Source organism: Scyliorhinus canicula, chromosome 8 (genome assembly GCF_902713615.1).
Source record: "Scyliorhinus canicula chromosome 8, sScyCan1.1, whole genome shotgun sequence".
Lineage (NCBI taxonomy): Eukaryota > Metazoa > Chordata > Chondrichthyes > Carcharhiniformes > Scyliorhinidae > Scyliorhinus > Scyliorhinus canicula.
Window position 1 is genome coordinate 149,147,394 of NC_052153.1, and position 27,433 is coordinate 149,174,826.

A 27,433-nucleotide genomic window follows, 5' to 3' on the forward strand; every position below is an offset into this window, starting at 1 on the left:
AAGATTTGGCAAACATGATGTTTGTCTTTTTCTGGCTGGAGGAGGAATGGAATTTTAATTAAAAGCATCACAATCTTTGACTTTTCCAAAACATAATTTTCCCACTCATGTTGGGGTATAATTCTGTGACTGGTGATAACTGATGTTTGAGGTCAGACCATAATAGAAGCAGGATTGTTGGGGTTTAAGATGGACCTTGCAGTCGATTAATCCTGTTTTTGCTGACATCCAATCCATGTACTTTCCAACAGACTTGGTGAGGAACACAAACTCTGAATAATTGACTCTCCCCTTTTCTCCCCCTAAACTCATTATGCTGGATCAGTGTGGCACCTCCCCCACAGGCTTGCCTTCGATTAACTAAATCAGCAGAGAATTGGTCCAAACCTGAGAACGCCTGCTTTGTGTGGTTAAAAACACACATCACAGAGTACATCTACGACTTGTAGGGATGCATTGTTTTTTTTTTGTTCAAGAAATTGTTTGCTTGAATGTGAAAGAGAGGGAGTGGAATACAGGTCTTTCAACCTTCTAGGGTTAAGAGGTCAAAATTGTGAGGAGCTGAACTCTGGGTGTCTCACAATAAGAGAGCATCGCAGCTGAGCCTGGTCCTGGATTAACCTGCAATCTACAGAAGTGCACTGGATCGCACAGGCTAGGGAAAGAACCAGAGATTTCTGGTCTGTTGGGGAATTTTGTCCAGTTAAAATGTTCTGCTTGATGGGCAGCACAATGGCACAGTGGTTAGCATTGCTGCCTCACGGCGACGAGGATTCGGGTTCATCCCGGCCCGGGTCATTGCCTGTACGGAGTTTGCACATAGTCTCCTGGCCCTGATGGAATGCATCCCAGGGTACTAAAAGAGATGACTAGGGAAATTGCGAATGCACTCTTAATAATTTACCAAAATTCACTAAACTCTGCGGTGGTCCCGGCGGATTGGAAAATAGCAAACGTGACACCACTGTTTAAAAAAGGAGGTCGGCAGCAAATGGGTAATTATAGGCCAGTTAGCTTAACTTCGGTAGTAGGGAAGATGCTGGAATCTATCATCAAGCAAGAAATAGCACGGCATCTGGATGGAAATTGTCTCATTGGACAGACACAGCATGGGTTCGTAAAGGGCAGGTCGTGCCGAACTAATTTAGTGGAATTTTTTGGGGACATTACCAGTGCGGTAGATAACGGGGAGCCAATGGATGTGGTATATCTGGATATCCAGAAAGCGTTTGACAAGGTGCCACACAAAAGATTGCTGCATAAGATAAGGATGCATGGTGTTAAGGGTAAAGTAGTAGCGTGGATAGAGGATTGGTCCATTAATAGAAAACAAAGAGTGGGGATTCATGTGTGTTTCTCTGATTGGCAATCAGTAGCTAGTGGTGTCCGTCAGGAATCAGTGTTGGGCCAACAATTGTTCACAATTTACATAGATGATTTGGAGTTGGGGACCAAGTGCAATGTATCCAAGTTTGCAGATGACACTAAGAGAGTGGTAAAGCAAAAAGTGCAGAGGATAGTGGAAGTCTGCAGAGGGATTTTAATAGTTTAAGCGAATGGGCTAGGGTCTGGCAGATGGAGTACAATGTTGACAAATGTGAGCACAGTAAGAAGTCTTACAACACCAGGTTAAATTCTAACAGGTTTGTTTCGAATCACTAGCTTTTGGAGCACTGCTCCTTTCTCGGGTGAATGTGAGACAAATGTGAGTTTATCCATTTTGGTATGAATAACAGCAAAAGGGATTATTATCTAAATGATAAAATATTAAAACATGCTGCTGTGCAGAGGGACCTAGCTCTCCTAGTGCATCAGTCGCAAAAAGTTGGTTTACAGGTGATTAAGAAGGCACACAGGGGGAGGACGTGCAGACTCCACACAGACAGTGACCCAGCCGGGAATCGAACCTGGGACCCTGGAGCTGTGAAGCATTTATGCTAACCACCATGCTACCCTGCTGCCCCATGCTACCCTGCTACCCCGCTGCCCCATGCTACCCTGCTGCTAAAATGTTAACTTAGTTTCTCTAACCACAGATTTGGCCTGAAGTACTTGCAGAGTTTTCTGTTTTTATTTCAGATTTTGGGCATCTGCAGTATTTTAATTTTGAAATTCTAAATAATTTTTTTCCTTATCTTTTGCAGTTGCTGGAATACTTTGTGGAAGAATATTTTGATCAAAATCCTATTAGTCAGGTAGGAACACAAGCATTTGTGGATCAGGACATGTTACTCTTTCCTGCGCCATTCTCCCATCTCTCATTCTGTCTCTTGGGTTGCATAAATAAGATGAACTCAACACCTGCTTTCTTGCCCCATTTGCATTAAAATGCTGGCCAACCAATTTCCTTTTCTGGTCCCCATGCTAGTTACATTGCAAGGGGCCAGTCCACCTCACTTTCAAAATTGTTGACTTCACATTCGCCCACAATTTGTCCTTGAAGACTACTGTCCAACTTCAATGTGCCTTACCTTTCCAAAGTCCTTGAATGTGTTGTTGCCTCCCTAATTTGTGTTCATCTTCCCTGCAACATAGGAACAAGAATAGGCCATTCAGCTTTTTGAGTCCCATACTATTTGATCATCTGTTTACTTCCTCTCCATTTTCCTGCCTTTGTTTCATATCCCTCAATCCCCCTGCAAAATGCAAAAATCTGTCAATTTTGAAAATATCAGTTGACTCAGAACCACAGGCTTTTGGGCAAGGAAGTTCAAGATTGCCTTCATTCGTACTTTGTGTAGATAAGACTATAAGAAATAGGAACAGGAATAGGATGTTCAGCTGCTCGAGCCTGCTTCGCCATTCAATAGGATCATGGCTGATCCGACATTCCTCGTGTCCACGTTCCTGCCCTTTCCCCAGAACCCTTAATTCTCTTATTGATCAAGAATCGATCCGTCTCTGCTGTAAATATACCAAGGACTCTGCCCCCACACCGCTCTGTGGCAAGGAGTTCCAAAGGCACTCAACCCTCAGAGAGAAGAAATTCCTCCTCATCTCAGTCTTAAATTGGCAACCATTCATTCTGAGACTATGACTCTGGTCTTCGTCTCTCTGATAAACATCCTCTCTGTGTCATACTAACAGGATGGCAAAATCACATGGCTACAAACAGGTTTCAAGACTATAGAAGGAGATCGGGACCTGGAAATTATGAAGACAGAAACCCAGTTAGAACCTTCAATAGGAAGCTGAACCCCAGAAATGCCCGGGGAATAATAAATCGATGTTTTTGATGTGACTCTCAATACCATTATGCTTTCAATTGTCCAACACGTTATAATAGCGTGTTTGACGCGACACATGACACAGAAGAGTCAGAAGAGGAAAAAGATAGTGACCAGATAGAAGGCATTGTCCTATTAACAAGCAGTTTTACGCTGGTAATGAGTGTGTTGGTTGCAGAATCCTTCAGTTGTGCTGTATTGGACAGTGGCTGCACATCTACTGTGTATGGAATTGACTGGTTAAAATGTTACCTGGACTCCTTGAATGCTGAAAATCATAACAAGGTTAAGGAATTTGAAAGTTCCACAAGTTTCAGGTTTGGGGATGATAATACTCTGAAGTCGCTGAAAAGAGTGGTGATCCCTTGCAAAATTGCCGGAGTGATTCATTCCATTAGCACTGATGTATCAAGTGGATACCTTTGCTTCTGAGCAGACCGTCGATGACGAAAGCACACATGAAACTGGAAATGGAACAGGATATGGTAACAGTTTTTGAAAAGACGGTGGACTAACAATTTACTGACAAATAATATTTCAAGTACAGTTGTTAAGGATGTGCTAATGGCAGTTGAAAATGGGACTTTAGCTGATAAAAAGCTTGTATTAAAACTGCATAGGCAATTTACACATCCGTCTCCTCGGAGGCTGAAAAATGTATTAAAGGATGTAGACTATACTAAATTGATTGCACAGGTTAGTGATCACTGTGAAGTTTGTAGGAAGTACGAAGGACGCCAGCACGACCGATAGTAACCCTACCTTCGGCCGCTGATTTTAACAACATTATGACCATGGACCTTAAGATCTGAGATAAAGCCAATAATATATTTATTTAGCATTTTGTAGATTTAGAAACCAGATTTAGTCAATCAACGATTGTAAGAAGTAAAGAAAAGAGAGCAATCCTGGATCAAATCATGGAAAAATGGATAGGGACAGGAATGGGCCCATCGGCAAAATTCCTTACGGACAATGGGGGAGAATTTGCTAATGAGTTTAGGGATATGTGTGAAAACGTAAATATCACAGTTATGAATACAGCTGTGGAAAGCCTATTTAGTAATGGTGTGTGTGAAAGAAACCATGCGGTAATAGATGACATGCTCCGGAAAATTTTGGCAGATAGACCAAACTGCAAGCTAAATTCAGCTTTAGCATGGACGGTACATGCAAATAATTCATTGCAGATGGTTGGGGGCTATAGTCCCTATCAATTAGTGTTTGGTAGAAATCCTAAAATTCCGTCCATTTGAGATGACCAGCCTCCAGCTTGGGAAGGGGCTACAATTAGCTCTGCCTTTGCTGAGCATTTAAATGCATTACATAGCAGTAGAAAAGCTTTTTTGGAAGCAGAAGTTTCTGAAAGAATTCGCAGAGCTTCAAGACATAATCTACGACATCAGATACCGTTTTTCAGCAAGGAGACATAGTATACTATAAGAGAGACAATTTTAATGAATGGAAAGGTCCAGGGAAGATCATAGGTATAGATGGCAAAACAATTATTTTGCAACATGCCAATCAAACTGTTAGGGTACATTCATCAAGGATAATGGGTACAGATTACAAATTTTCAAATTTAGACAGAGCAAACAGACATGACGAGGAACCAGAGTCATCTGGTATGCACCTGTTACAGAACTATGAGGACCAGTTAACTGATGTAGACAGAGTTTCTGTAGAGCAATACAACACTTCTGATGAATTAGAACAGGCCATTTTCCTGAAAGGACAACTGCTAAAAGTTGATACAAAAGTGATATACTTGCCTGAAGGGTCCAGTCAATGGAAGGATGCAACTGTTATTAGTAGAGCAGGGAAGGCCACTGGAAAGTATAAACATTGGTTGAATGTACAGCATTCAGGGGAGGGAGTCAAGACAATAGATTGGGACCACAAAGTTCAAAAATGGAGGGCACAGAAAGGCAGTGCCAGGTCAGGTAGCACATCGGATAGTGAACAGGTCCACAGGAAAAGGTCTAGAACTATTGAAAGGACATCCCACAGCAGAAGGGAAAGGTCAAGCAGTAGCTGTACAGAACGAGATACCAGGTGGGAGAGGGGACGTAGTTTATCAAAATCTCGGAACATGAGTAAGGCTACTAATACTAATAGGAGTAGAAGCCCACATGCGCGTGAGATTTTGGTGGCTTCCAATAAATTAAATGGAAAAAGTTATCAAAGATGCCAAACAGCAAGAACTGCATAGTTGGAGTGAATTTGGGGTATAGACGGAAGTACCGGATGGGGACAAAGAACTCTGTACCACAGATGGATTTGCACGGAAAAGGTTCTTCCGGATGGAACTTGTAAGGCAAAGGCCAGACTTGTGGCAAGGGGATTTGAAGAAAACTTAGAAGATCAGGATATAAGTGTAGATTCACCTATGGCTGGAGATGTTATTTTGAAGATCTTCTTAGCTCTATTAGCCACAAAGGTATGCAAATGCAAATCTACAAATATAAAAGCTGCCTTTTTGCAGGGGCATCAGCTCCAGAAAGACAATTTTCTCCATCCTCTTAAAGAGGCAGCTAACAAAGAAGTGGTACTCTGGAAGTTGAACAAATGTGTATATGGATTGAATGATGCGTCTAGAGCAGTGTTCTTCAAACTTTTTTTCCAGGGACCCATTTTTACCAACCGGCCAACCTTCGCGACCCATGCCGGCCAACCTTTGCAACCCATGCCGGCCGACCGCGACCCACCATTTTCTTTTACCTTGTTTGCTGCTGCCAAAAATGGAGGAAATGGTTTTGGCTCCCTTTAGCCCTCGTACACGCTCCTCCAATGGAACCTGTTGGATGAAGGTGAAGCCTTCTGGTGTCAGAAAGTATGGAGTCTCCATCTGTCCAAAGTTTTGAATTTTTTTCCTGTAAAAATGTTATCAAATAAAACCCCCCCTGAACTTGTGAAAAGAAAATGAGTAAAATAAATGAAAAAAATGAATAAAACTCCCCCAAATTTGTAAAAAATATAAAATGAATTTTTAAAATGAATAAAACCCCCCCAAACTAGTAAAAAATAAAATGAATAAAACAAATGAAAAAAAAATTAAATGAATAAAAGAAATGAATAAAAACCACTACAGAACTTGTAAAACAAAAAGCTGCAACCTCTTAAAAAAAAATAGTGGCCGCACTGCACATGCGTGCCCGATTATGGATGCGCATGCGCGCCGATCATCGTATGCGCAATGCGGCCAAATTTTGTTTTAAAAACATGTTCGCGGCCGCTTGCAGTCGGTTTTATGAATAGCCGGCTGCTGCGCGGGGATTTGCACGATCGGGTGCACCGCGGACAACGGCTCCGCGACCCTTCCAACACTCGCCCACGGCCCACCCGCGGGTCGCGCCCCCGACTTTGAAGAACACTGGTCTAGATTCTGGTATTTTTTGGCAAGGTCAGTTTTGTTAAAGTTAGGCTGTTGCCAGTTGAAAGCAGATGCAGCAATGTTTTACTGGTACTATAAAGGAAATCTTTCTGGCATCTTTATGATGCATGTCGATGATTTTTTGTGGGGTGGGACTAGTGATTTCGAAGCTATTGTAATCTCTGGTTTGAGGAAAGAATTCAGGGCCGAAAGTCAGGCTTCCGGTGCATTTAAATATATTGGACTGGAAATCGGACAGACTAAGTTAGGGGCAAATTTACGTTAGCAATCTTATTTGGAAAGCATCAGCCCAATAGCAAGTAGTCGTGGCCGGGTTTCACAAAAAGACGCAATGATTCAAAGATGGAAAAAGAGCAACTGCAAAGCTTAATTGGGCAACTGAATTGGTTAGGTAGACAGACTAGACTGGACGTGAGTTTTGATGTCTTAGAATTGAGTACAAAAATGAATGATCCCAAAGTGGAAGACATAATAATAAGAGCAAATAAAGCGTTGGTCAAACTAAAAATGCAGGAGTGTGTTTTGAGGTTCCCGGTTTTAGGTGGCGCTAGGCACTTGAAACTCATAGTTTATAGTGATGCATCCTATGCAAATTTATGTGATGGGGTTTCAAGCGCAGGAGGTTTTACAATTTTCCTTTTGGGGAACAATGATAAATGTTACCCTCTTGTGTGGGAAACAGAGAAAATAAGGAGAGTGGTCAAAAGCACTTTGGCTGCTGAGACGTTAAGTCTTATAGAGGCGGTGGATATGGCCGTTTATATATCTCAGATATTGACAGAAATTTTGGGATTGGGGATTTGGGTAATATACCTATTGAATGTCACATTGACAATAAAAATGTGCACTCTACAAAAGGTGTCAATGAAAAAACGATTTAAGGATAGACATTGCAAGTTTGAAGCAGATGTTGGACAGAGGGGAAATAGCAAAAATTAAATGGGTCGACAGTAGCTGTCGATTGTCAGACTGTTTTATAAAATGAGGGGCTACCTCACAGAAACTTTTGGATTTTGTTAATGAAGGGCGCCTGTTTCTGTGACTGTTACTTTTTCTTCCAGAAAAAACAGAAAGGGGGAAATTGCGTGTATGTTTTGGAGTTTCTTGTAATTTTGTTTTCACCAAATTATTATTTTTTTTCCAAGGAAGGGGAGACTTTTAAGTAATGGGTTAAGAGACATTCCAATTAGTTGTCTCATTTACGTTAAGTATCCAATAATTAACACTGATGTGTAAAGAGGTGGCCTTTGTGTCAGGTGATGTGAAGATAGTGGCCGAGATTCTCCCATCCAGCGGCAGAGTGTCCATGCCATCGTAAACGGCGTTGCGTTTTACGACGGCGTGAACGGGCCGCTCCCACGACTAATTCTGGCCCCTACACGGCGCTGGAGCGGGTTGCGCTGCTCCAGCTTCAGATCCCGGTGTGAATTGTGCACCAAGGGATCAGCGCATGCGCAGTGGCACCGGCGCCAACATGCGCATGCGCAGTGGCCTCCTTCAACGCGCTGGCCCGACGCAACATGGCGCAGGACTACAGGTTGGCGCATAGGAAAGGAGGCTCGCCAATCAGTGGGCCCCAATCGTGGGTCAGGCCACATCGGAGGCCCCCGCCCCCCAAAGGCCGCCACCCGACCACACACCAAGGTCCCGTCGTCCCAGAGCAGGTTAGAACGGCGCCGGCGGGACTCTACTCTTTTACGGCCACTCGGCCCAGGCGGGCCGGAGAATCTGTGGGCCGGCCTCATAGAGCTGCCCATGATTGGCGCCGCGCCAACCATGCCGCACCAATGGTGCCGATTCGCTGCTCTGTCGGGGCGGCGTGGCGGAGAATCCCGCCCAGTGTTTTGTGCAGAGTCTGTTGAAGTGAAATAAAGGTGTTTGAGAAGAGGAGCAGTACCGTTGACTCTTTATACAACAGCACGTCTAACCTCAAGTACAGGTTTTTTAAAAAATAATAATTTTGAACACCCAATTCTATTTTTTCCAATTAAGGGGCAATTTAGCATGGCCAATCCACCCACCCTGCACATCTTTGGGTTGTGGAGGTGAAACACACACTGACACTCGGAGAATGCGCAACTCCACACGAACAGTCACCCGGGGCCAGGTTTGAACCCATGCCCTCAGCACCATGATGCAGCAGTGCGAACCACTGAATCACCATGCTGCCCCAAAATCAATTAAAAGTACGGTGTTGAACCAGGGTCTGGGACCTTCCCATTCAGTAGTAACACCAACTTTGATTGTAACCCCTTGTATTCATTATTTTGTTTTTCTAGGAGATTTCTAACGACATCTTTTTAAATTTTAGAGTACCCAATTATTTTTTTTCTAATTAAGGGGCAATTTAGCATGGCCAATCCACCTAACCTGCACATTTTGGGTTGTGGGGGTGAAACACACGCAGACATGGGGAGAATATACAAACTCCACACGGACAGTGACCCAGGGCCGTGATTCGAACCCGGTTCCTCAGCGCCGCAGTCCCAGTGCGCCGCATGCCGCCCTTACTAATTCCATCTTAAACTTGATAATTCAAGGGTGACACTGTGACCCTTGTGTGGAGTTTGCACATTCTCCCCATGTCTACATGGGTCTCACCTGCACAACCCAAAAAGATGTGCAGGGCATGTGAATTGGCAATGCTAAATTGCCCCTTAATTGGAAGAAAATAATTAGGTACGCTAATTTTATTTATTGTTTTAAATTTTATAATTTACTCGGTTTCAATTGACATTTGTAATACATTTCATATTTAAAATTTTCTGTAGGGGAAATATATTTTTTCTTTATGCTTACAGTACTAATTTAATTTGATGCCTTTTTTGCAAAATATACTCAAATCCTTTTAGAGTTTTAGCCTCGGCTCACTTTCACCTCTGAATCAGTCGGTCATGTATTCAAGCCCCATCCATGAGAGATTTTTAAAAAATAATTTAAAATACCCACTTCATTTTTTTCCAATTAAGGGACAATTTGTCGTGGCCAATCTGCATATCTTTTTGGGTTGTGGGGGTGAGACAAACGCAGTTATGGGGAGAATGTGCAAACACCATGTAGACAATGACCGAGGGACCCATTCATGAGAATTAGCCACTTATCCAGACTGACACCAGTGCAATACTGAGGGCGTCTCAGGTGTATGTTAAATACCTCTTGGTACTATTCCAAGAGGATCAGTGCATCTCTCTTAATATATAGGTCAATACTTATTCATCAACCCACATGGATAAAATATATTATTTAATCATTTTGTGGAACCTTGTGGACATAGATTGGTTACTGCATTTCCCTACATTACTTCTTTCTACCACTTTGTTGGCTGTATCATGCTTTGGAATGCCAGAAAGTCATGGCTCTAGGCACTATGTAAATGCAAGTTTTTATTTCCATCTAATCCCCTTAATCCTCTTTGTGAATGTAGTCGTAGGTTCTTCATGGCTCTCAATAGAACCGTGTTGTCTTATTCCTGGTACCATTCTAATGAATGTACATTGGTCTCTTCGTGCATTTTCCCTTGTGCATTCCAAGAGGAGCACGATTTGTGTAATAATAGGTATCATTTGGAATTCTGTTTTCCTAAAGTCATGAATCAGACTGAGCAAGTTAAATCAACCTGATCAGTGGAATCAATTGTAGTAGTTTTGTCTCCTGCCTTACCTCCTGGGTTCAGCAGTTGTTTATTCCCCTATGAGCCTTTGGACAAGGGTCATGATGTTTCTGTTATATCCATTGCTCAGTCCAACCTTGATAAAGGACCTTATGAGAATGAAGTGTTCCAGTCAGTTGTTTATGGCTGCCAAACCTCATCAATTGTTAATTGTAATATTTTGATTTTTTTTTTAGATTGGTATTGTTACTACTAAAAACAAAAGGGCAGAAAAACTTACTGAACTTGCAGGTAATGTTGTTTTATACTGGACGTTTCATATTTTAAGGTAATATTGAATTAAGTTTACGAAGTGTAAAATCAACTGTGCAGAATTGCATGATCTGGGCGGCACGGTGGCACAGTGGTTAGCACTGCTGCCTCACGGTGCCGAGGACCGGGTCCGAACCCGGTCCCGGCCCCGGGTCACTGTCCGTGTGGAGTTTGCACATTCTCCCCATAACTGTGTGGGTTTCACCCCCACAACCCAAAGATGTGCATGTAGGTAGATTGGCCATGCTAAAATTGTCCCTTAATTGGAAAAAAAATGAATTGGGGAATTTAAATAATTGTTTTTAAAAAGCATTGCAGGATCTTTCCCCACCTTAAAAATTTTTGCATTGCAACTGTGTGCCAGTTCCTTGATCCATTTTTCCAGATGCCAGGGTAGTAAGACTACCTGTCTCCAAGCATTGGGTACAGTAGTAAGAACATAGAACATACAGTGCAGAAGGAGGCCATTCGGCCCATCGAGTCTGCACCGACCCACTTAAGCCCTTACTTCCACCCTATTCCCGTAACCCAATAACCGCTCCTAACCTTTTTGGCCACTAAGGGCAATTTTATCATGGCCAATCGACCTAACCTGCACACCTTTCGACTGTGGGAGGAAACCGGAGCACCCGGAGGAAACCCACGCAGACACAGGGAGAACATGCAGACTCCGCACAGACAGTGACCCAGCGGGGAATTGAACCCGGGACCCTGGCGCTGTGAAGCCACAGTGTTCTCCACTTGTGCTACCATGCTGCCCACACCTGTGAGGTGTTCCTCACAGGCCTGGCCATCTCTGTTCAAACTGAGCCCGCTAATCAAAAGTCTATTGAGGCAGATTGAAGAAGGATTTTCTGATTTGTGTTTAATGCTGGGGTTCAGAATCCCACAAGAAAATCCTGCGTATTATAAAATTAGATTTTCCGAAATGGACAGGCTGGTTAGGGAGATTCTCCAGGTGGACAGGAGGTACTTGGAGGCTCTGGAGCGGGGGCTGTTGAAGGAATGGCAGAGGTTACAGATGGAGTTTGGTCTGCTATCCACATGGAAGGCGACGGGGCAGTTGAGGAAGGCAAGAGGGGCAGTATATAAGTATGGGGAGAAGGCCAGCAGGATGTTAGCACACCAGCTCAGGAAATAGGAGGCAGCTATGGAGATAGGAAGGTTGAAGGATAGAGAAGGGAACACAATCTTGGACCCAGCGGGGGTGAACGGGGTGTTCAAGGAATTCTATACTTAGCTGTATGAGTCGGAGTCCCCAGCTGGGGTGGAGGGGATGAGGCAATTTTTGGAGGGTTTGGTGTTTCCGAAGGTGGAGGAATGGTTGGTGGAGGGTCTGGAAGCCCCAATCGGACTCGTTGAAGTAGTGGAGGGATTATAGGCCGTGCAGTCGGGCAAGGCCCTTGGTCCGGTAAGATACCCAGTGGAATTTTATAAGATGTTTTCTGGGGTGCGGGGGCCTTTGCTGGTGAGGGCATTCAATGAAGTGTCCTTCCCCCAACAATGTCACAGGCTTCGATCTCCTTGATTCTGAAGCGGCAGAAGGACCCAGAACAATGTGGGTCATACAGGCCAACCTCCCTACTGAATGCAGACACCAAATTACTGGCCAGGATTGTGGCTTCTCGAATAGAGGATTGTGTCCCTGGGGTGATGGGGAGGACCAAACGGGATTTGTCAAAGGAAGGCAGTTAACGGCCAATGTTAGAAGGCTCCTGAATGTTATCATGATGCCCTCCGAGGGTAGGGAGGTGGAAGTGGTGGTCGCTATGGACGCAGAAAAGGTCTTTGACCGGGTGGAGTGGAATTATTTGTGGGAGGTCCTGGGGCGGTTTGGATTTGGGCATGGCTTTGTAGACTGGATCCGGTTGCTGTACCAGGCATCGATGGCGAGTGTGCGGACGAACCGAGTGAGCTTGGAGTATTTTAGACTGTACCTGGGGAGGGGGGAGGGGGGGGGGGGGGACCCCACTCTCTCCATTGCTGTTTGCCTTGGCTATAGAGTCGAGAGTGTCCAAGAACTGGAAGGGGGTTAGTCCCCGGGGGTAGTGGAGCATAGGGTCTTGTTATACGCGGATGACCTGATCCTGTATATTTCTGAGCCGTTATGGGGGGGGGGAATGGAGAGATTATGTGGATCCTAGTGGAATTTGGCCGGTTCTCGGGGTATAAATTGAATATGGCTAAAAGTGGGCATCACTGTGGCGCAGTGGGTTAGCCTTGTTGCCTCACGGCGCCAAGGTCCCAGGTTTGATCACAGCTCTGGGTCACTGTCTGTGTGGAGTTTGCGCATTCTCCCCGTGTTTGCGTGGGTTTTGCCCCCACAACCCAAAGATGTGCAAGGTCAGTGGATTGAACACGCTAAATTGCCCCTTAATTAGAAAAAATGAATTGGGTTCACTAAATTTATTTTTAAAATTAAAAAAAAAAAGAAATATGGGTAAAAGTAAGGTCTTTGTGATCCAGGCGAGGGGATTGGAGAGGAGACTGGGGGAGTTGCCGTTTAAAGTGGTGGGAGGGAATTTTCGATACTTGGAAATCCAGGTGGCACGGGGATAGGAGCAGCTGCATAAATTAAATTTGACCCGGTTAGTTGAGCAAATGAAGGAGGACTTTCGGATGTGGGACATGCTCCCGTTGTCATTGGTGGGGAGGGTACAGACCATAAAGCTGTCTGTTCTCCCGAGAGTTTTGGAAGTGGGTAGTGGGGGAGGGGTCGGTTTGAGAGCGGGTGGAGGCAGCATTATGGAAAGGCACAAATTTAGGAGTACTGGTAACGACAACTCTGCCGTTCTCGCCGGCTCGTTACTCCACAAGCCCGGTTGTTGTGGCAGCTCTGAGAGTTTAGGGCAGTGGCAGAAGCATATGGAAGTGGAGGGAGCGCGGTGTGGGCTTCAATTTGTGGGAACCACTGGTTTGTGCCGGGGAGGTTGGATGGGCGGTTTTGGAGGTGGCAGAGAGCAGGGGAGTTTTTCTTGTTTGGAGGATTTGGAGGAGGAGTTTGAATTGCCAGGAGGAAATGGGTTTCGTTATCTTCAAGTGAGGGACTTTGTGCGAAGACAGGTCTTGACCTTTCTGCTTCTACCACCCCAGGAGATACAGAATAAGGTAGTTTCAAAAACAGGGGGAAGGGAGGGGAAGGTCTCGGAAATTTATAAAGAGCTTATGGTGTGGGAAGGAACCCAGATAGGGTAGGTAAAGCGTAACTGGAAGGATGAGTTGGGTAAGGAACCAGAGGTGGGTTTGTGGGAGGATGCTCTTTTTTTTTCAAGTTTTAAAACTTTTACCAGAGCAGACAAAAAACAAAAATGAACATAGATCAAGCATTAACAGGCAACCACTACATCCAAGTCATGAAAGAGGTAACCTTCCCATTAACAAACCAGCACAATTGAATTGTGTCTTCCAAATACTTGTACTGTGCACTGCACTTCTGGCAGATGTCTGTCGCATTACAGAAACAGTCCAGCTCTCTGTCAGGTTCACTTCTCCCCACTACACCAAGTTGAAACTTTCACAGTCCTTCAACAATCATTCACTCAGTCCGGGTTTCCCTGGGTATGATTACCACTAGCAAGCCACACGTCATTGACTCTCCATTCCTTAAATCTTCAAGAGCACTTGTCTGTTCTTTTCCCTGTTCGTTTGAACAGAAACTGAACCCTCACCAGCATTCTCCTTGGTCTGCAGCAGAAAACAGACCACCTGCTTCCCCACCGCAGTAACTACGTTGTCTCCCTCCATCTCAAACAGCAGCTGTCCTTTTCCTGCACATCTTTGGACTGTTCGTGGGAGGATGCTCTCGAGTAGAGTGAACACGTCCTCATCATGTGCCAGGCTCAGCATGATGTAATTTAAGGTGATCCACCGGGCACACACGATGGTGGCCCGGATGAGCAGGTTCTTTGATGGGGTGGAGGATAGGTGTGGGTGGTGTGCGGGAGGGCTCGCAAATCATGTCCACATGTTTTGGGCATGTCCAAAGCTTGGGGGAATCTGGCAGGGATTTGCCGTGTCATGTCCACTGTATTAAAGTCAAGGGTGGCACCGAGTCCAGAGGTGGCGATTTTTGGAGTGTCGGGGGACCCGGAGTCCAGAGGACAAGAGAGGCTGACGTTTTCGCCTTTGCCTTCCTGGTAGCCCGGCGACTAAGTCCCTCGGATCTTATTGGCATGTAGGGACTCAGAGCCCCCAAAATAGCTTAGCGACATTGCTGGGTTTCTCATGCTTGAGAAAATTAAGGTCGCCCTAAGAGGTTCAATGTTGGGAGGTGGCAACTGTCTGTCGAATTTTGGGGGGGGGGGGGGAAGAAGAGTTAGAGTTAGGGAATGTAGCGGGGGGGGGGAAGAAGAGTTAGAGTTAGGGAATGTAGCGGGGGGTGTAGGGGGAGTTAGTTTAGTTTAGGCTTGATCAGCGAGAGGAGGAGGAGGGACTGAGGAATTGTGTGTATAAGCCATGTTGGCTGGGTATGGTTGTTGGTTGGGGGGGATTGTTATCTACTGAGTTATGTTTACATTTGTATTTGTTGTTAGAAAATTGCAAGTGCGTTAATAAAATGTTTTTTTAAAAATTAGATTTTAAAACTTGCTGAAGAGTCAAAAGAGCTGAAACCTAGTACTCAGCTCTTCTAGTCTTGAGCACATTTCCCTGCCTACTTTGTGAATAGAATTATTGAAATATACCTCTCAAACATTATGACTAGAGTGCATAGCATCAAAGTAAACTTCTAACTATACGATGTGTTTCAGAAAGATCTATATCCCATTTGGTCAGCTCTTGCATACATCTGTGTGGAGTTTGCACATTCTCTCCCAGTGTCTGCGTTGGTTTCACACTCGCAACCCAAAGATGTGCAGGTGTGGTGGATTGGCCACACTAAATTGCCCCTTAATTGGGGAAAAAATAATTGGGTACTCTAAATGTATATAAAAAAGGAAAATAAGCCCTTGCGTACATTTCCAGAATTATTTTGCTTCCAACTATTTCTTCATATTTGGTCTTGCGTGGTATATTTGTGCCCTGTCACAAAGTTATTCGGGTAAATTACATAAAATGATGCCCTTTGACCTGGAAGCAGTGCAGTCAAGAAAATTTGTAAATTCTTTATAAAATGTACATGGAGTCTGTAATTGTTTCGAAACGACTTTTTCAAACAAACATCCTTAAGAGCTTGTATCAATTGTAAAGGGAACAATTGTAATTTTCTTGGATAATACTGCTCCATGTGACCTGGCAACCCTTGACCTAGAACCCTGTGACCAGACTTGGAGAATTCAGAATGTCCAATTCATCTAACAAGCACGTCTTTCAGGACTTTTGTGGGAGGAAACCGGAGCAGCCGGAGGAAACCCACGTCAGACAAGGGGCGAACGTGCAGACTCCACACACTGACCCAAGCCGGGAACCCGGGTCCCTGGCGCTGTGAAGCAACAGTGCTAACCACCATGCTACGTAGACCAAGTGGATTCACTGCTATCTTGCAGCTTCTTATTAAAAAAATTGTATCAAATGCAGGAACAATTCTAATATTTCATTTCTTGGAGACATAATGGTTCCTAATCCTTAGCATTGAGGTCATGGCTTTGTCATTGTCATAGGAAATCCAAAGAAGCATAAAGAAGCCTTAAAAAAAGCTGTAGGTGTGTCATGCAGTGGGGAACCTTCACTTTACAATTCACTTACCTTGGCCATGGAGATTTTGAAGTAAGTGTTTTTGGAAGTTTGTTAACAACCTTTTGCCTTTCCACTCTCCTCCCCACCCGCCATCCTTTGTTTTTCTGTTTTCCTGTTTGCATTCTGTTTTTTCACCCAAGCTGATTTGAGCTATATTTTTACTATGATTTTGGACCAGATTGGCACAGGTGCATCATATATTTGATTTTTCTCAATCTGGGACTTTTTGAGGAAGCAGTTGCCATCCTTTCCCGGTGTGCCGCCATTGGGATTGCAGGACAAGGTGCTATCGAGGGAAGGAGTGGGCAAGATGTCCGAGATTTATAAGGACCTAATGCACTGGGAGGGAGCCCCGATAGGGGAAGTCAAACCAAAATGGGAGGAGGAACTGGAGGGTGGGTAATGGAGGCAGGGTTGTGGGAGGAGACGCTGAGGAGGGTGAATGCGTCCTCGCCGTGTGCAAGGCTCAGCCTTATCCAGTTTAAGGTAGTTCATAGGGCGCACATGACAGTGGCTAGGATGAGCAGGTTCTTTTGAGGGGTAGAGGATAGGTGTAGGTGGTGCGCATGGAGGCCCGAGAACCATGTCCACATGTTTTGGGCATGTCCGAAACTGAAGGGGTTCTGGCAGGGGTTCGCGGACATGTAATGTCCGAGGTGTTGAGGGTGTAGGTGGTCCCGATTCCAGAAATGGCAATATTTGGAGTGTGGGGCGGGCGGGGCAAGAGAGGCCGATGTTCTGGCTTTGCCTCTTGACTAGCCCGGAGACTGATTTTGTTGGAATGCAGGGACTCGTAGCCACCAAAACCGGGGGGGGGGATGAGATAAAGAGGCTAAAATGTGGAAGGCGGGGAATGAGGAGGGGAATGGCAGGGAGGTTGGGGTGCTGGTTAGTTAATTATTTATTATGATTCTGTTTGTTTTTGCTCTTGTGTTTCTTTGGTTTTACTGTTTACACAAATGCCTTAATAAAAATATTTTTTAAAAATTTATGATTTTTCTCCCCAAAAGGCACATGCCAGGACACACTAGTCGTGAAATACTTGTCATTTTTAGCAGCCTCACAACATGTGACCCATCCAACATTTATGACCTTATTAAGGTAAATGCTTCATATATTTTGATCCGAAAAGATGAAAGTAACTCTTGTGTACCTGACGTGGCAGTTCACGTGTGTCGGAAGTATCTTATTTTTGCACGTTAGCATCCCAGAACCTGGTTTCCTGATTTAGATTCTTCATGTGGCATATTCCCCATTAGCAAGTGTTATTTGCAGGGGATGTGATTAGTTTGGATGGACACTTTCACAGGGCAACTGTACAGGGGCGGCACATTAGCACAGTGGTTAGCACTGTTGCTTCACAGCGCCAGCGTCCCGGGTTTGATTCCTGCTTGGATCACACTGTGTGGAGTCTGCACGTTCGCCCCTTGTCTGACGTGGGTTTCCTCCGGCTGCTCCGGTTTCCTCCCACAAGTTCCAAAAGACGTGCTGTTAGATGACTTGGACATTCTGAATTATCCCTCTGTGCACCCGAACAGGCGCCAAAGAATGGCAACGGGGGTATTTTCACAGTAGCATCATTCCGGTGTTAATGTAAGCGTACTTGTGACAATAATAAAATATTGTTATTATTAGAAAGAAAGTTGAAGGGTGACTCAACCTGAGCTAGTTTTTCACTTCTAGAAGATCCAGGGGTGAATTTTACGTGCAGTAATTGGGACTGCTGCCATTCTGTGCATGTGTAAGTTTTGCGTCATGTCATCCAGTTTTGAACCTTGTCAGGTGGATGTTCCTTTAAGAAATGGGTGTTTATCAAATAGCTTCAGTGATGTCAGTGTGTGGGTGTAGATATTTCTTTCACTTTCGTTTTGAGCTGGGAGCTGCAATGTGTTTTTAGTTTCGTTTTTCAGAGGTGGATAGCTGCATTTAAAGCAAGCAGCTATGGAATGATCTCTCTCTCTACAAGCTAAAGAATGTCTCCAGATCATTGATGATTTCAAAGTAATGCCTGTTTCTGTAGAGAATTTAAACCAGCTGTCTTTATTTAACTTATGGATGTTGTTTGGGAAGTTATTAAGGGTTATCTATAGAGTATTGTATCTGTGGAGTTACATGTGTTGGTAGTTGATAAACTGTTTACTGTGCGTTTATAAAATGTTAACTGGATTCATAGAATAAATGTTGTTTTGTTTAAAGATATTTTTAGTTCTCTGTTGCATCACATCTGTAAAGTGGGCCCTTGTGGTCCCCATAACCAAAGGCTGTGGGTCAGGTGAACTCCATGATATACTTTGGGGTTCTCTAAAACCTGGCCGTAATAAATTGGGGGCTCATGTGGAAGAGCAGAGGGTTAAAACTGTGAGGTTAGCAGCAGAAATAGCAGATGATTATGAATTAGTTCAGAAATCAAAGCTTGGTTTCCGACATCAGTTTCAGCCCGTGAGGGATAAAAACTGGGGAAAAGAGAAATACTGAAGTGGTAGAGGTAAAGCGGATCTGATGATGGGAGATAATAAAGATAGTGTACCTCAGATTAAAAAAGAAATCCAGGAGGGTGGAAGACAAATGAAAAGTTTCAAATGTTTTCACTGTAATAACCTAGGCCATGTAAACTCAGTGTTGGTGGTTGAAAAAAAGCACTGGGAAGGCTGATGTGATAAAACAGGAGAAGTCAGTGGGGTTTGTTAAAGTGGTAAAGAAAATCCCAAGTGAAGTGAGGGAGGTGCAAAAGATTGTATAGCCTGATGAAGAAGTGATTGATAAGAAGGTGCCAGATCTCTTTAAAGAATTTACTTGTGTGGGTAAAGTTTACTCATGTGTATCAGGAGGAATAGGTAAAGAAGTCCAAATTTCAAGAGATTACGGGAGCTAGTCAATCTTTGATGGTAAGAGATGAGGAGTTATGAAGTTTGGGAGGAATATTGCCAGAAAAGGTAGTCATATGTGGAATTCAGGGTGAGAAGAGTAGTGTTCCATTATATAAGGTAAGGTTGGAAAGTCCAGTGAAGAGTGGTGAAGTGGTAGTAGGAGTAATAGAGAAACTATCTTGTCCAGGGGTACAGTTTATCATAATAATAATAATTGCTTATTGTCACAAGTAGGCTTCAATGAAGTTACTGTGAAAAGCCCCTAATCGCCACATTCCAGCGCCTGTTCAGGGAGGCCGGTAAGGGAACCATACTTGGGTAATGATATACCAGGATCGCAGGTGGGAGTGATGCCTACTGTGGTTGATAAGCCAGTGGAAAATCAGACAACTGAAGTGTTGAACGACCAATAGCCTGTGATTTTTTCCGGATTGTGCAGTAACAAGGTTGCAAAGTCACAAGTTAAGGCAAGAGGAGAAATCAAAGAGTGAAGATAAAGTGAGGCTGCAGGGCTGACCCACTACGCCACCATGCTGCCCCCTGCTAGTCTGTCATAATACATAATTTGGGCGCCGCTGACCGCCGAGCCCATCCCCCATTTTGTTTTTTAAAATAAATTTAGAGTATCCAATTATTATTTTTTCCAATGATGGGGCAATTTAGCGTGGCCAATCCACCTAACCTGCACATCTTCGGGTTGTGGGGGTGAAACCCATGCAGACACGGAGAATGTGCAAACTCCACACAGACAGTGACCCGGGATCGAACCCGGGTCCTCTGGCCGTAGGCAGCAGTGGTAACCACTGAGCCACGTGCCGCTGCCCCCCATCCGCCATTTTAAAACAAATTAATAAGCTTTTAATCTTGTTAGCAAAGCTTTAAAAAAAAATTTAGAGTACCCAATTCATTTTTTTTACCCAATTCACGGACAGTGACCCAGAGCCGGGATCGAACTTGGGACCTCGGCGCCGTGAGGCCGCAGTGCTAACCCACTGCGCTACCGTGCTGCTCTTATGTTAACAAAGCTAATGAAGGGTGGCTCGAGGCGCAGTGGGTTAGCCTAGACCATGTTCCCTGAATTGTGCAGGCCTCCACACCCGCCTCCACAGATCAAATTCATCAATGCCACTTTCCTGACAACTTCCTTAGTTTCCAAGACTGTTGTCCCCACCCCTTCTGAAGCACAATTTACCAGGTGAGCAATGTGCTCTTGGAATCTTACTGCCAGGGAAGTTCTTCCAACCTTTCCTCAGACAATGGATCAGCCCCAGTGATGGGCCCCTGGGCCTTTAGCTCCAGGGCCACCTCCTATAGTAGTATGAATATGATCAGGTTGGGATGTCCTTTCCCTCTCACCATGCACCGCCTCTCCTGGAAATGAAATAGGACATTGTAATGTTTTAAAAAATAAATTTAGAGTACCCAGGGCAGCACAGTGGTTAGCACTGGGACTGCTGCAGTGAGGACCCGGGTTTGAATCCCGGCCCTGGGTCACTGTCTGTGTGGAGTTTGCACATTCTCCCTGTGTCTGAGTGGGTTTCAGTCCCACAACCCAAAGATGTACAGGTTAGGTGGATTGGCCATGCTAAATTGCCCCTTATGTGGAAAAAAAAAGAATTGGGTACTGGAAATTTAAATAAATAAGTAAATTTAGAGCAGTGTTCTTCAAACTTTTTTTCCGGGGACCCATTTTTACCAACCGGCCAACCTTCGGGACCCAACCCACGCCAGCCGACCCTCGTGACCCACGCCGGCCGACCTGCACGACCCACCATTTTCTCTTACCTTGTTTGCTGCTGCCAAAAATGGAGGAAATGGTTTTGGGTCCCTTTGGCCCTCGTACACGCTCCTCCAATGGAACCTGTTGGATGAAGGTGAAGTATTCTGGTGTTGGAAAGTATGGAGTCTCCATCTGTCCAAAGTTCTGCATTTTATTCCTGTAAAGTTTTATCAAATAAACCCCCCCCCGAACTTGTAAAAAAAATAAAATGAATAAAATAAATGAAAAATAAATAAATAAAATGAATAAAATAAATGAATAAAAACCACTACAGAACTTGTGAAACAAAAAGCTGCAACCGTTTTTAAAAAAAATAGCGGCCACACTGCGCATGCGTGCCCGATTATCGATGAGCACGCGGAATGCGGCCGAATTTTTTTTACATATTCATGGAATGCGCATGCGTGCCGATCATCATGCGCAATGCGGCCAATTTTTTTTTAACATGGTCGCGGCCTCTTGCAGCCGGCATTATGAAAAGCCGGCTCCAAGCAGCCACGACCACGTTAAAAGTACAATTCGGTCGCATTGCGTTATGAAAAGCCGGCTGCTGCGCGGGGATTTGCGCGATCAAGAGCGCCGCGGACAACGGTTCCGCGACCCACCCGACACTCGCCCGCGACCCACCCACGGGTTGCGCCCCCGACTTTGAAAAACACTGATTGAGAGGACCTAATTCGTTTTTTCAAATTAAGGGCAAATTAGTGTGGCCAATCCACCTAGCCTGCACATTTTTGGGTTCTGGGGGCGAAACCCACGCAAACACTGGGAGAATGGGCAAACTCCACACGGACAGTGACCCAGAGCCTGGATCAAACCTGGGATCTCGGCACCGCGAGGCAGTAGGGCTAATCCACTGCACCACCGTGCTGCCCCAGGACATTGTAATGACGATGCTGTGCTTCAATCTTGCCTTCAAATGTGTGGCCAATATGAACTTTGTCAGGAGCCAGCATTTTCTCAATATTCTTTTGCCAGCGAATAAGTGTGAGAAACCATTCTCTTCTCCCACCCTGCTCAAACCCTGGTTGCAATGCAGATTGGCACATCTGAATCATGATGCCTCCTGCGCTTGGCAATGCAGTAGGCAACCCCACATTTGAACCATTAAAGAACTTACAGTTGGCCGATGTCCAGCTGGGCGCCCACTAATTGGAGGAAAGACTCATTGTTGGGTGCCTTTCAAAGGCAGGGACGGGAATTATCCTTGTCAGACTTCTACCCATCGCCGGGCAACACAAAATTCACCCCATGTTCTGTTCTCTGCCCAAGGTGGATTGTTGTCATTTTGGAATAGCAATGTGGGGGAAGGGCTGGGAATGGGACTGAGAGTAGCTCTTTAAAAGCTGGCGGATATGCAATTTAAATATTTTCCTCATTCTATGGCTTCTTCGATAAGTGGAATTGTAATGAATGTTGGAATTTCATATATATCTGGTGCAGTAATGATTCAAAGCATGGGCTGGTGTGTATCTGACTGCTGCAGTCATGTTTTTGTTTAAATCCTGGTTTGTGAGGCAGCTAAACTATGGGGCTACAAAGGTGCAATTAAAATATCATAAAGATAAGATCATAATTCATTCCAGCCATGGATATTGTTTGCCGAAGTAGGGCTAATGGAATTTTGTTTAAAGAAAAAATGTTCCCTGAGGAGTAGACATTGTGTCTAGCCATAGCCAAATGGTCATAACCCAGTTAGTGGGATAGAGATGATGTGATTAATGGGAAGAGCCAAGGTCTGAAGCAGTTAGGTGTTGAGTTTAGTTTAAATTTTTCTATAAACAGACTAGCAGCTTATGAAAACAATGAGTTAAAGATTTGACTGTGAACAGAACAGATACTTTTTGTCAAATGCTGGTAAGTCCAACTGGAGTAAGTTGGACATGAGCAAGAATCTGGAAGCTGGTTCCTGAAGAATCTCTCTCTCTCAAAGCAGTTTAGCCAAGACATCTCTATTCAGCAAGTATACTTGGTCTGCTGACTGTATTTAAAGTGGGTTTTGACCAGAGATGTTTTTTGCTTGATTGGAGATAAAAAGATATCAGTTAAAAGTTAAAAGTATTTCCTCTTATTGTTAAGCATTGTTTAACTGGTAATTGTAAGCTATTTTCTTGTATGATAAAGTTAGGTTAGTACTGTGGTAGTAATAAACTGCCATGTTTGTATTAATATACCATATTCCTATTTGTGCGTGGAGTCACTCCTGGAGGGAAGTATCCTTTCCTCACAGTCTTATTAATTAAATAAAACATTGGGGTTTCTGTCCGGTATCCTAACAACTGGTCTGGTCCAGGATTGTAATAAATTTTCAAGAGACTTGGTTACTTGCTTTGTGTTGAGTTATGGGTGGCACGGTAGCACAGTGATTAGCACTGTTGCTTCACAGCGCCAGGGTCCCCAGTTCGATTCCCGGCTTGGTTCACTGTCTGTGCAGAGTCTGCATGTTCTCCTTGTGTCTGCGTGGGTTTCCTCCCACAAGTCCCGAAACCCATGCTGTTAGGCAATTTGGATATTCTGCATTCTCCCTCTGTCTACCTGAACAGGCGTTGGAATGTGGCGACTTGGGGCTTTTCACAGTAACATCATTACAATGATAATGTAAGCCTACTTGTGACAATAAAGATTATTATTATTAAAGATGTTGTCTGGGGTGATGATGCTACATTTGGCTTGAAAGCCATGAATCGGGGGAGAAAATTGAGCAGGGATTCCACTCCTGATTACTATCTGGCACATCTTTGCTGGATATGAATTGTGAGGGAGAATAATACTCACTCAACTATGATATTTGCTGTGGTTGAATAGCATGCTTTTATACACAAAGGAGGACCACTATGGAAGCTGGTTACTGTCTCCGTCACAAGTCAATGCCTTGAAGATAAGGAGGAAAAAGAACTAGTAGAAAAATGGAGAAGAAAATTTATTTCACTGTAATTTCTTAGATCATCATTGCCTATTTCAAGATTTTTGATACCACAATGCTAATTGATCTTTTTTACTTTGTGAAGTGCTTGAAGATTGCTAAAATCAGAGTGTCTGTGATTGGTCTGTCGGCAGAAGTTCGTGTTTGCACTGTTCTCACCCGCGAGACTGGTGGTAGGTAATCTAAACTATCCAACTCTTGTTAAGAATTAGAAAAGAAAATGATAAATATTTTTAAGTGCTTGCTTTTAAACCTCCATCTAATCTCAATCTTTAAGGCAACGAGTGGCTGAACAATGCAGACCAACTTTGGCTCACTTACCTGATTGCAGCCAGGGCAGTTGGAAGTGCACCACAATTGTTATCCATGCTCTTTGTTTATGAAGAAGAAATTTGGGGTGGTTTCCTGCTTCTGGTTGATATCCAGAAACTTCAATTGAAAGTGGGTGCCTGAATGTCAAATAATTAGAGAACTGGGCTCAGCTACCATATCACATGTGCTCAAAGCGCCTGCCAAAAAAAAGCCTGTATTCTTGTATGGGAAGGTCAGCGGAAGCTGTAGGTATCAATGTTTTTAGAAAAGGAGGAACTAAAAAATTGTTATTTTATTTTTTTTAAATAAATTTAGAGTACCCAATTTTTTCTTTGAAAATGAAGAAGCAATTTAGCATGGGCAATCCACCTAACCTGCACATATTTAGCTTGTGGGGGTGAAACCCACGCAGACACGGGGAGAATGTGCAAACTCCACATGGACAGTGACCTAGGGCCAGGATTCGAACCCGGGTCCTCCCCGCCTTAGGCAGCAATGTTAACCACTGTGCCACATGCCATCCTGTCCTTGTTTTATTAATTGTTTGTATATATGTGGTAAAGAAGTTAATTAGGGTGATTTACAGCAGAGCACTTGGAAAACAGTGATAGAATCGGACAGAATTCGCATGCATTTACAAAAGGATAACCATGCTTGACAAATCTACTGGAATTCTTCAAGGATGTAACTAGTAGAGTTGATGAGGGGAGGCAGTGGATGTAGGAAATTTGGACTTTCAGAAGGCTTTCTACAAGGTCCCACATGAGAGATTAGCGGGTAAAATTAAAGCAGATGGGATTGGGGGGAGTACATTGAGATGAATAGAAACTGGTTGGCAGACAAGAAACAAAAAGTAAGAATAATCTGGTCTTTTTTTGAATGACAAGCAGTGACTAATGCAGGGATTGGTGCTAAGACCCCAGCTATTCACAATCTGTATTAATAATTTGGATGAGAGAACCAAATATCCCCTCAGATTTGCAGATGACACAAATCTGGGTGGGAAGGTGAGCTGTGAGGAAGATGAAGAGATGATTCTGTGTGATTCGGACACGTTGAGTGAATGGGCAAATGAATGGCAGATGCACTATAATTTGGATAAATGTGAGCTTATCCATGTTGGTAGCAAAAACAGGAAGGCAGATTATTATTTGAATGGCTATAAATTAAGAAAGCGAAATGTGCAATGCAACCTCTTGCACCAGTCACTGATGGTAAGCATGCAGGTGCTGCAGGTGATAAAGAAGGCAGTGGTATGTTGGCAGCAAAGTGAGAACATTTGAGTGCAGGAGTACGGATGTCTTGCTGCAATTATACAGGGCCTTGGTGAGGCCACAGCTGGATTATTGGGCGCGATTCTCCCAAAGGGAGATAAAGTGCCGACGACGGAGTGAAAACCGGAGTGTTTCACTCCGGCATCGGAGGCCGCTCCTCGCCCCCTATTCTCCCACCCCCAGGGGGCTAGGAGTGGCGGGCGTCAATCTCAGGCGCCCGGCCTTGACGCTTGCGTCAAAGCGGGGCGCCGCCTGAATGACATGGCCGGCGGCGCCTAACTGCCGTCACCCGCGCATGCGCGGTTGCCGTCTTCCCCTCCGCTGCCCCGCAAGACATGGAGGAATGATCTTGCGGGGCGGTGGAGGGAAAGGAGTGCGTCTTTTAGAGATGCTGGCCCGACGATCGGTGGGCACCGATCGTGGGCCAGACCCCTCCTGAGCACCCCCCTGGTGTTTGATTCTCCCTCCACCCCCCACAGGCCCCACACGCAGCGGTCGCGCGCTGCCCACGCTGGCAGCGACCAGGTGTGGTTGGCGCCGGCGTGAACCGGTCATGTTATGCAGGCCACTCGGCCCATACGGGCCGGAGAATCGTCGCTCGACCGGAGCGGCAATTTTCCGAGCGGCCTGTCGTAAAACGCGACACGCCGTTTGGGGGGGAGAAGAATCGCGTGCGGATGCCAGGGCGGCGTGGTGTGATTCGCCTGGCACTCCCGCGATTCTCCCACCCAGCGTGAAGGTCGGTGAATCGGACCCCTTGTGTCCAGTTTTGGTCTCCTTATCTGAGGAAGGATGTTCTTACTATGGAGGGAGTGTGGAGAAAGTTTACCAGACTGATTCTTGGGATGGCAGGACTGACATATGAGGTGAGATTGAGTCGGTTAGGATTGTATTCGTGGGTAACACGGTGGTGCAGTGGGTTAGCCCTGTAGCCTCACGGCGCTGAGGTCCCAGGTTCAATCCTGGCTCTGGGTCACTGTCCGTGTGGAGTTTGCACATTCTCCCCTTGTTTGCGTGGGTTTCGTCCCCACAGCCCAAAGATGTGCAGATTAGGTGGATTGGCTATGCTAAATTGCTCCTTAATTGGAAAAAATGAATTGGGTACTCTAAATTAAAAAAAGGATTGTATTCGTTGGGGGCAGCATGGTGGTGCAGTGGTTAGCACTGCTGCCTCACGGCACCGAGGACCCGAGTTTTATCCTGGCCCCGGGTCGCTGTCTGTGTGGAGTTTGCACATTTTCCTCGTGATTGCATGGGTCTCACCCCTACAACCCAGAAGGATGTGCAGGGTAGGCGAATTGTCCACGCTAAATTGCCCCTTAATTGGGAAAAAAAACAATTGGATACTCTAAATCTAAAAAAAAAGTATTATATTTGTTGGAGTTCAGAAGAATGAGGGTGGATCTAATAGAAATTCATAAAATTCTAACAAGACTAGACAGGGTACATGCAGGAAGGCTGTTCCTGATAGTGGGGATATCCAGAACCAGAGGTCATAGACTATGGATATGGGCTGAAATGAAGAGAGGTTTCTTCACCCAGAGAGTGGTGAGGCTCTGGAATTGGCTACCACAGAAAGCAGTTGAGGCCAAAACATTGCATGTTTTCAAGAAGGGGCTAAATGGATCAAAGGATATGTGGGAAAAGCAGAAGAGGGTTACTGAGACTGATGATCAGCCATGATCACATTGAAACGTGGAGCAAGCTCAACGGACCCACTCCTGCTCCTATTTTCTATGTTTCTGTGGTGAATTTAGTTTGTCAGCTGCCTCTGAATGTTTTTACCTTGTATGAAAAATGCCTTCTTGGTGAAAATCGGTTTGTGTAATGATTCTTTCCTTCCATGCAACAAAAGGAGATGTTTATGTTTTCTAATATTCTAGTTTACTTCTGTGACTGCTCAACTTTAAATATTTAAGTAAATTACTTGCACTGAACATCTCTGACCATTGTCAGTATTGCATTATAAATGCTTTTTAAAAAAAAAATAGTTTAGTCATGTAATATATTCTTTCCCATACCCAATCAAATCGATGAAATTTACTTGAGTAAAAGTCAAAT

General features: G+C 44.6%; 1 protein-coding gene across 1 annotated transcript in view; it reads left to right on the forward strand.

Moving 5' to 3' along the window:
- gtf2h2 (general transcription factor IIH, polypeptide 2) overlaps positions 1 to 27,433 on the forward strand; it is a 76,359-nt gene that overhangs the window by 20,870 nt on the left and 28,056 nt on the right. The window contains exons 6-10 of the mRNA XM_038805411.1: positions 2,145 to 2,195; positions 10,468 to 10,522; positions 16,141 to 16,246; positions 17,227 to 17,317; positions 23,872 to 23,959. Coding sequence (XP_038661339.1) covers positions 2,145 to 2,195; positions 10,468 to 10,522; positions 16,141 to 16,246; positions 17,227 to 17,317; positions 23,872 to 23,959 — 391 coding nt within the window. The remainder of the gene's footprint in view (positions 1 to 2,144; positions 2,196 to 10,467; positions 10,523 to 16,140; positions 16,247 to 17,226; positions 17,318 to 23,871; positions 23,960 to 27,433) is intronic.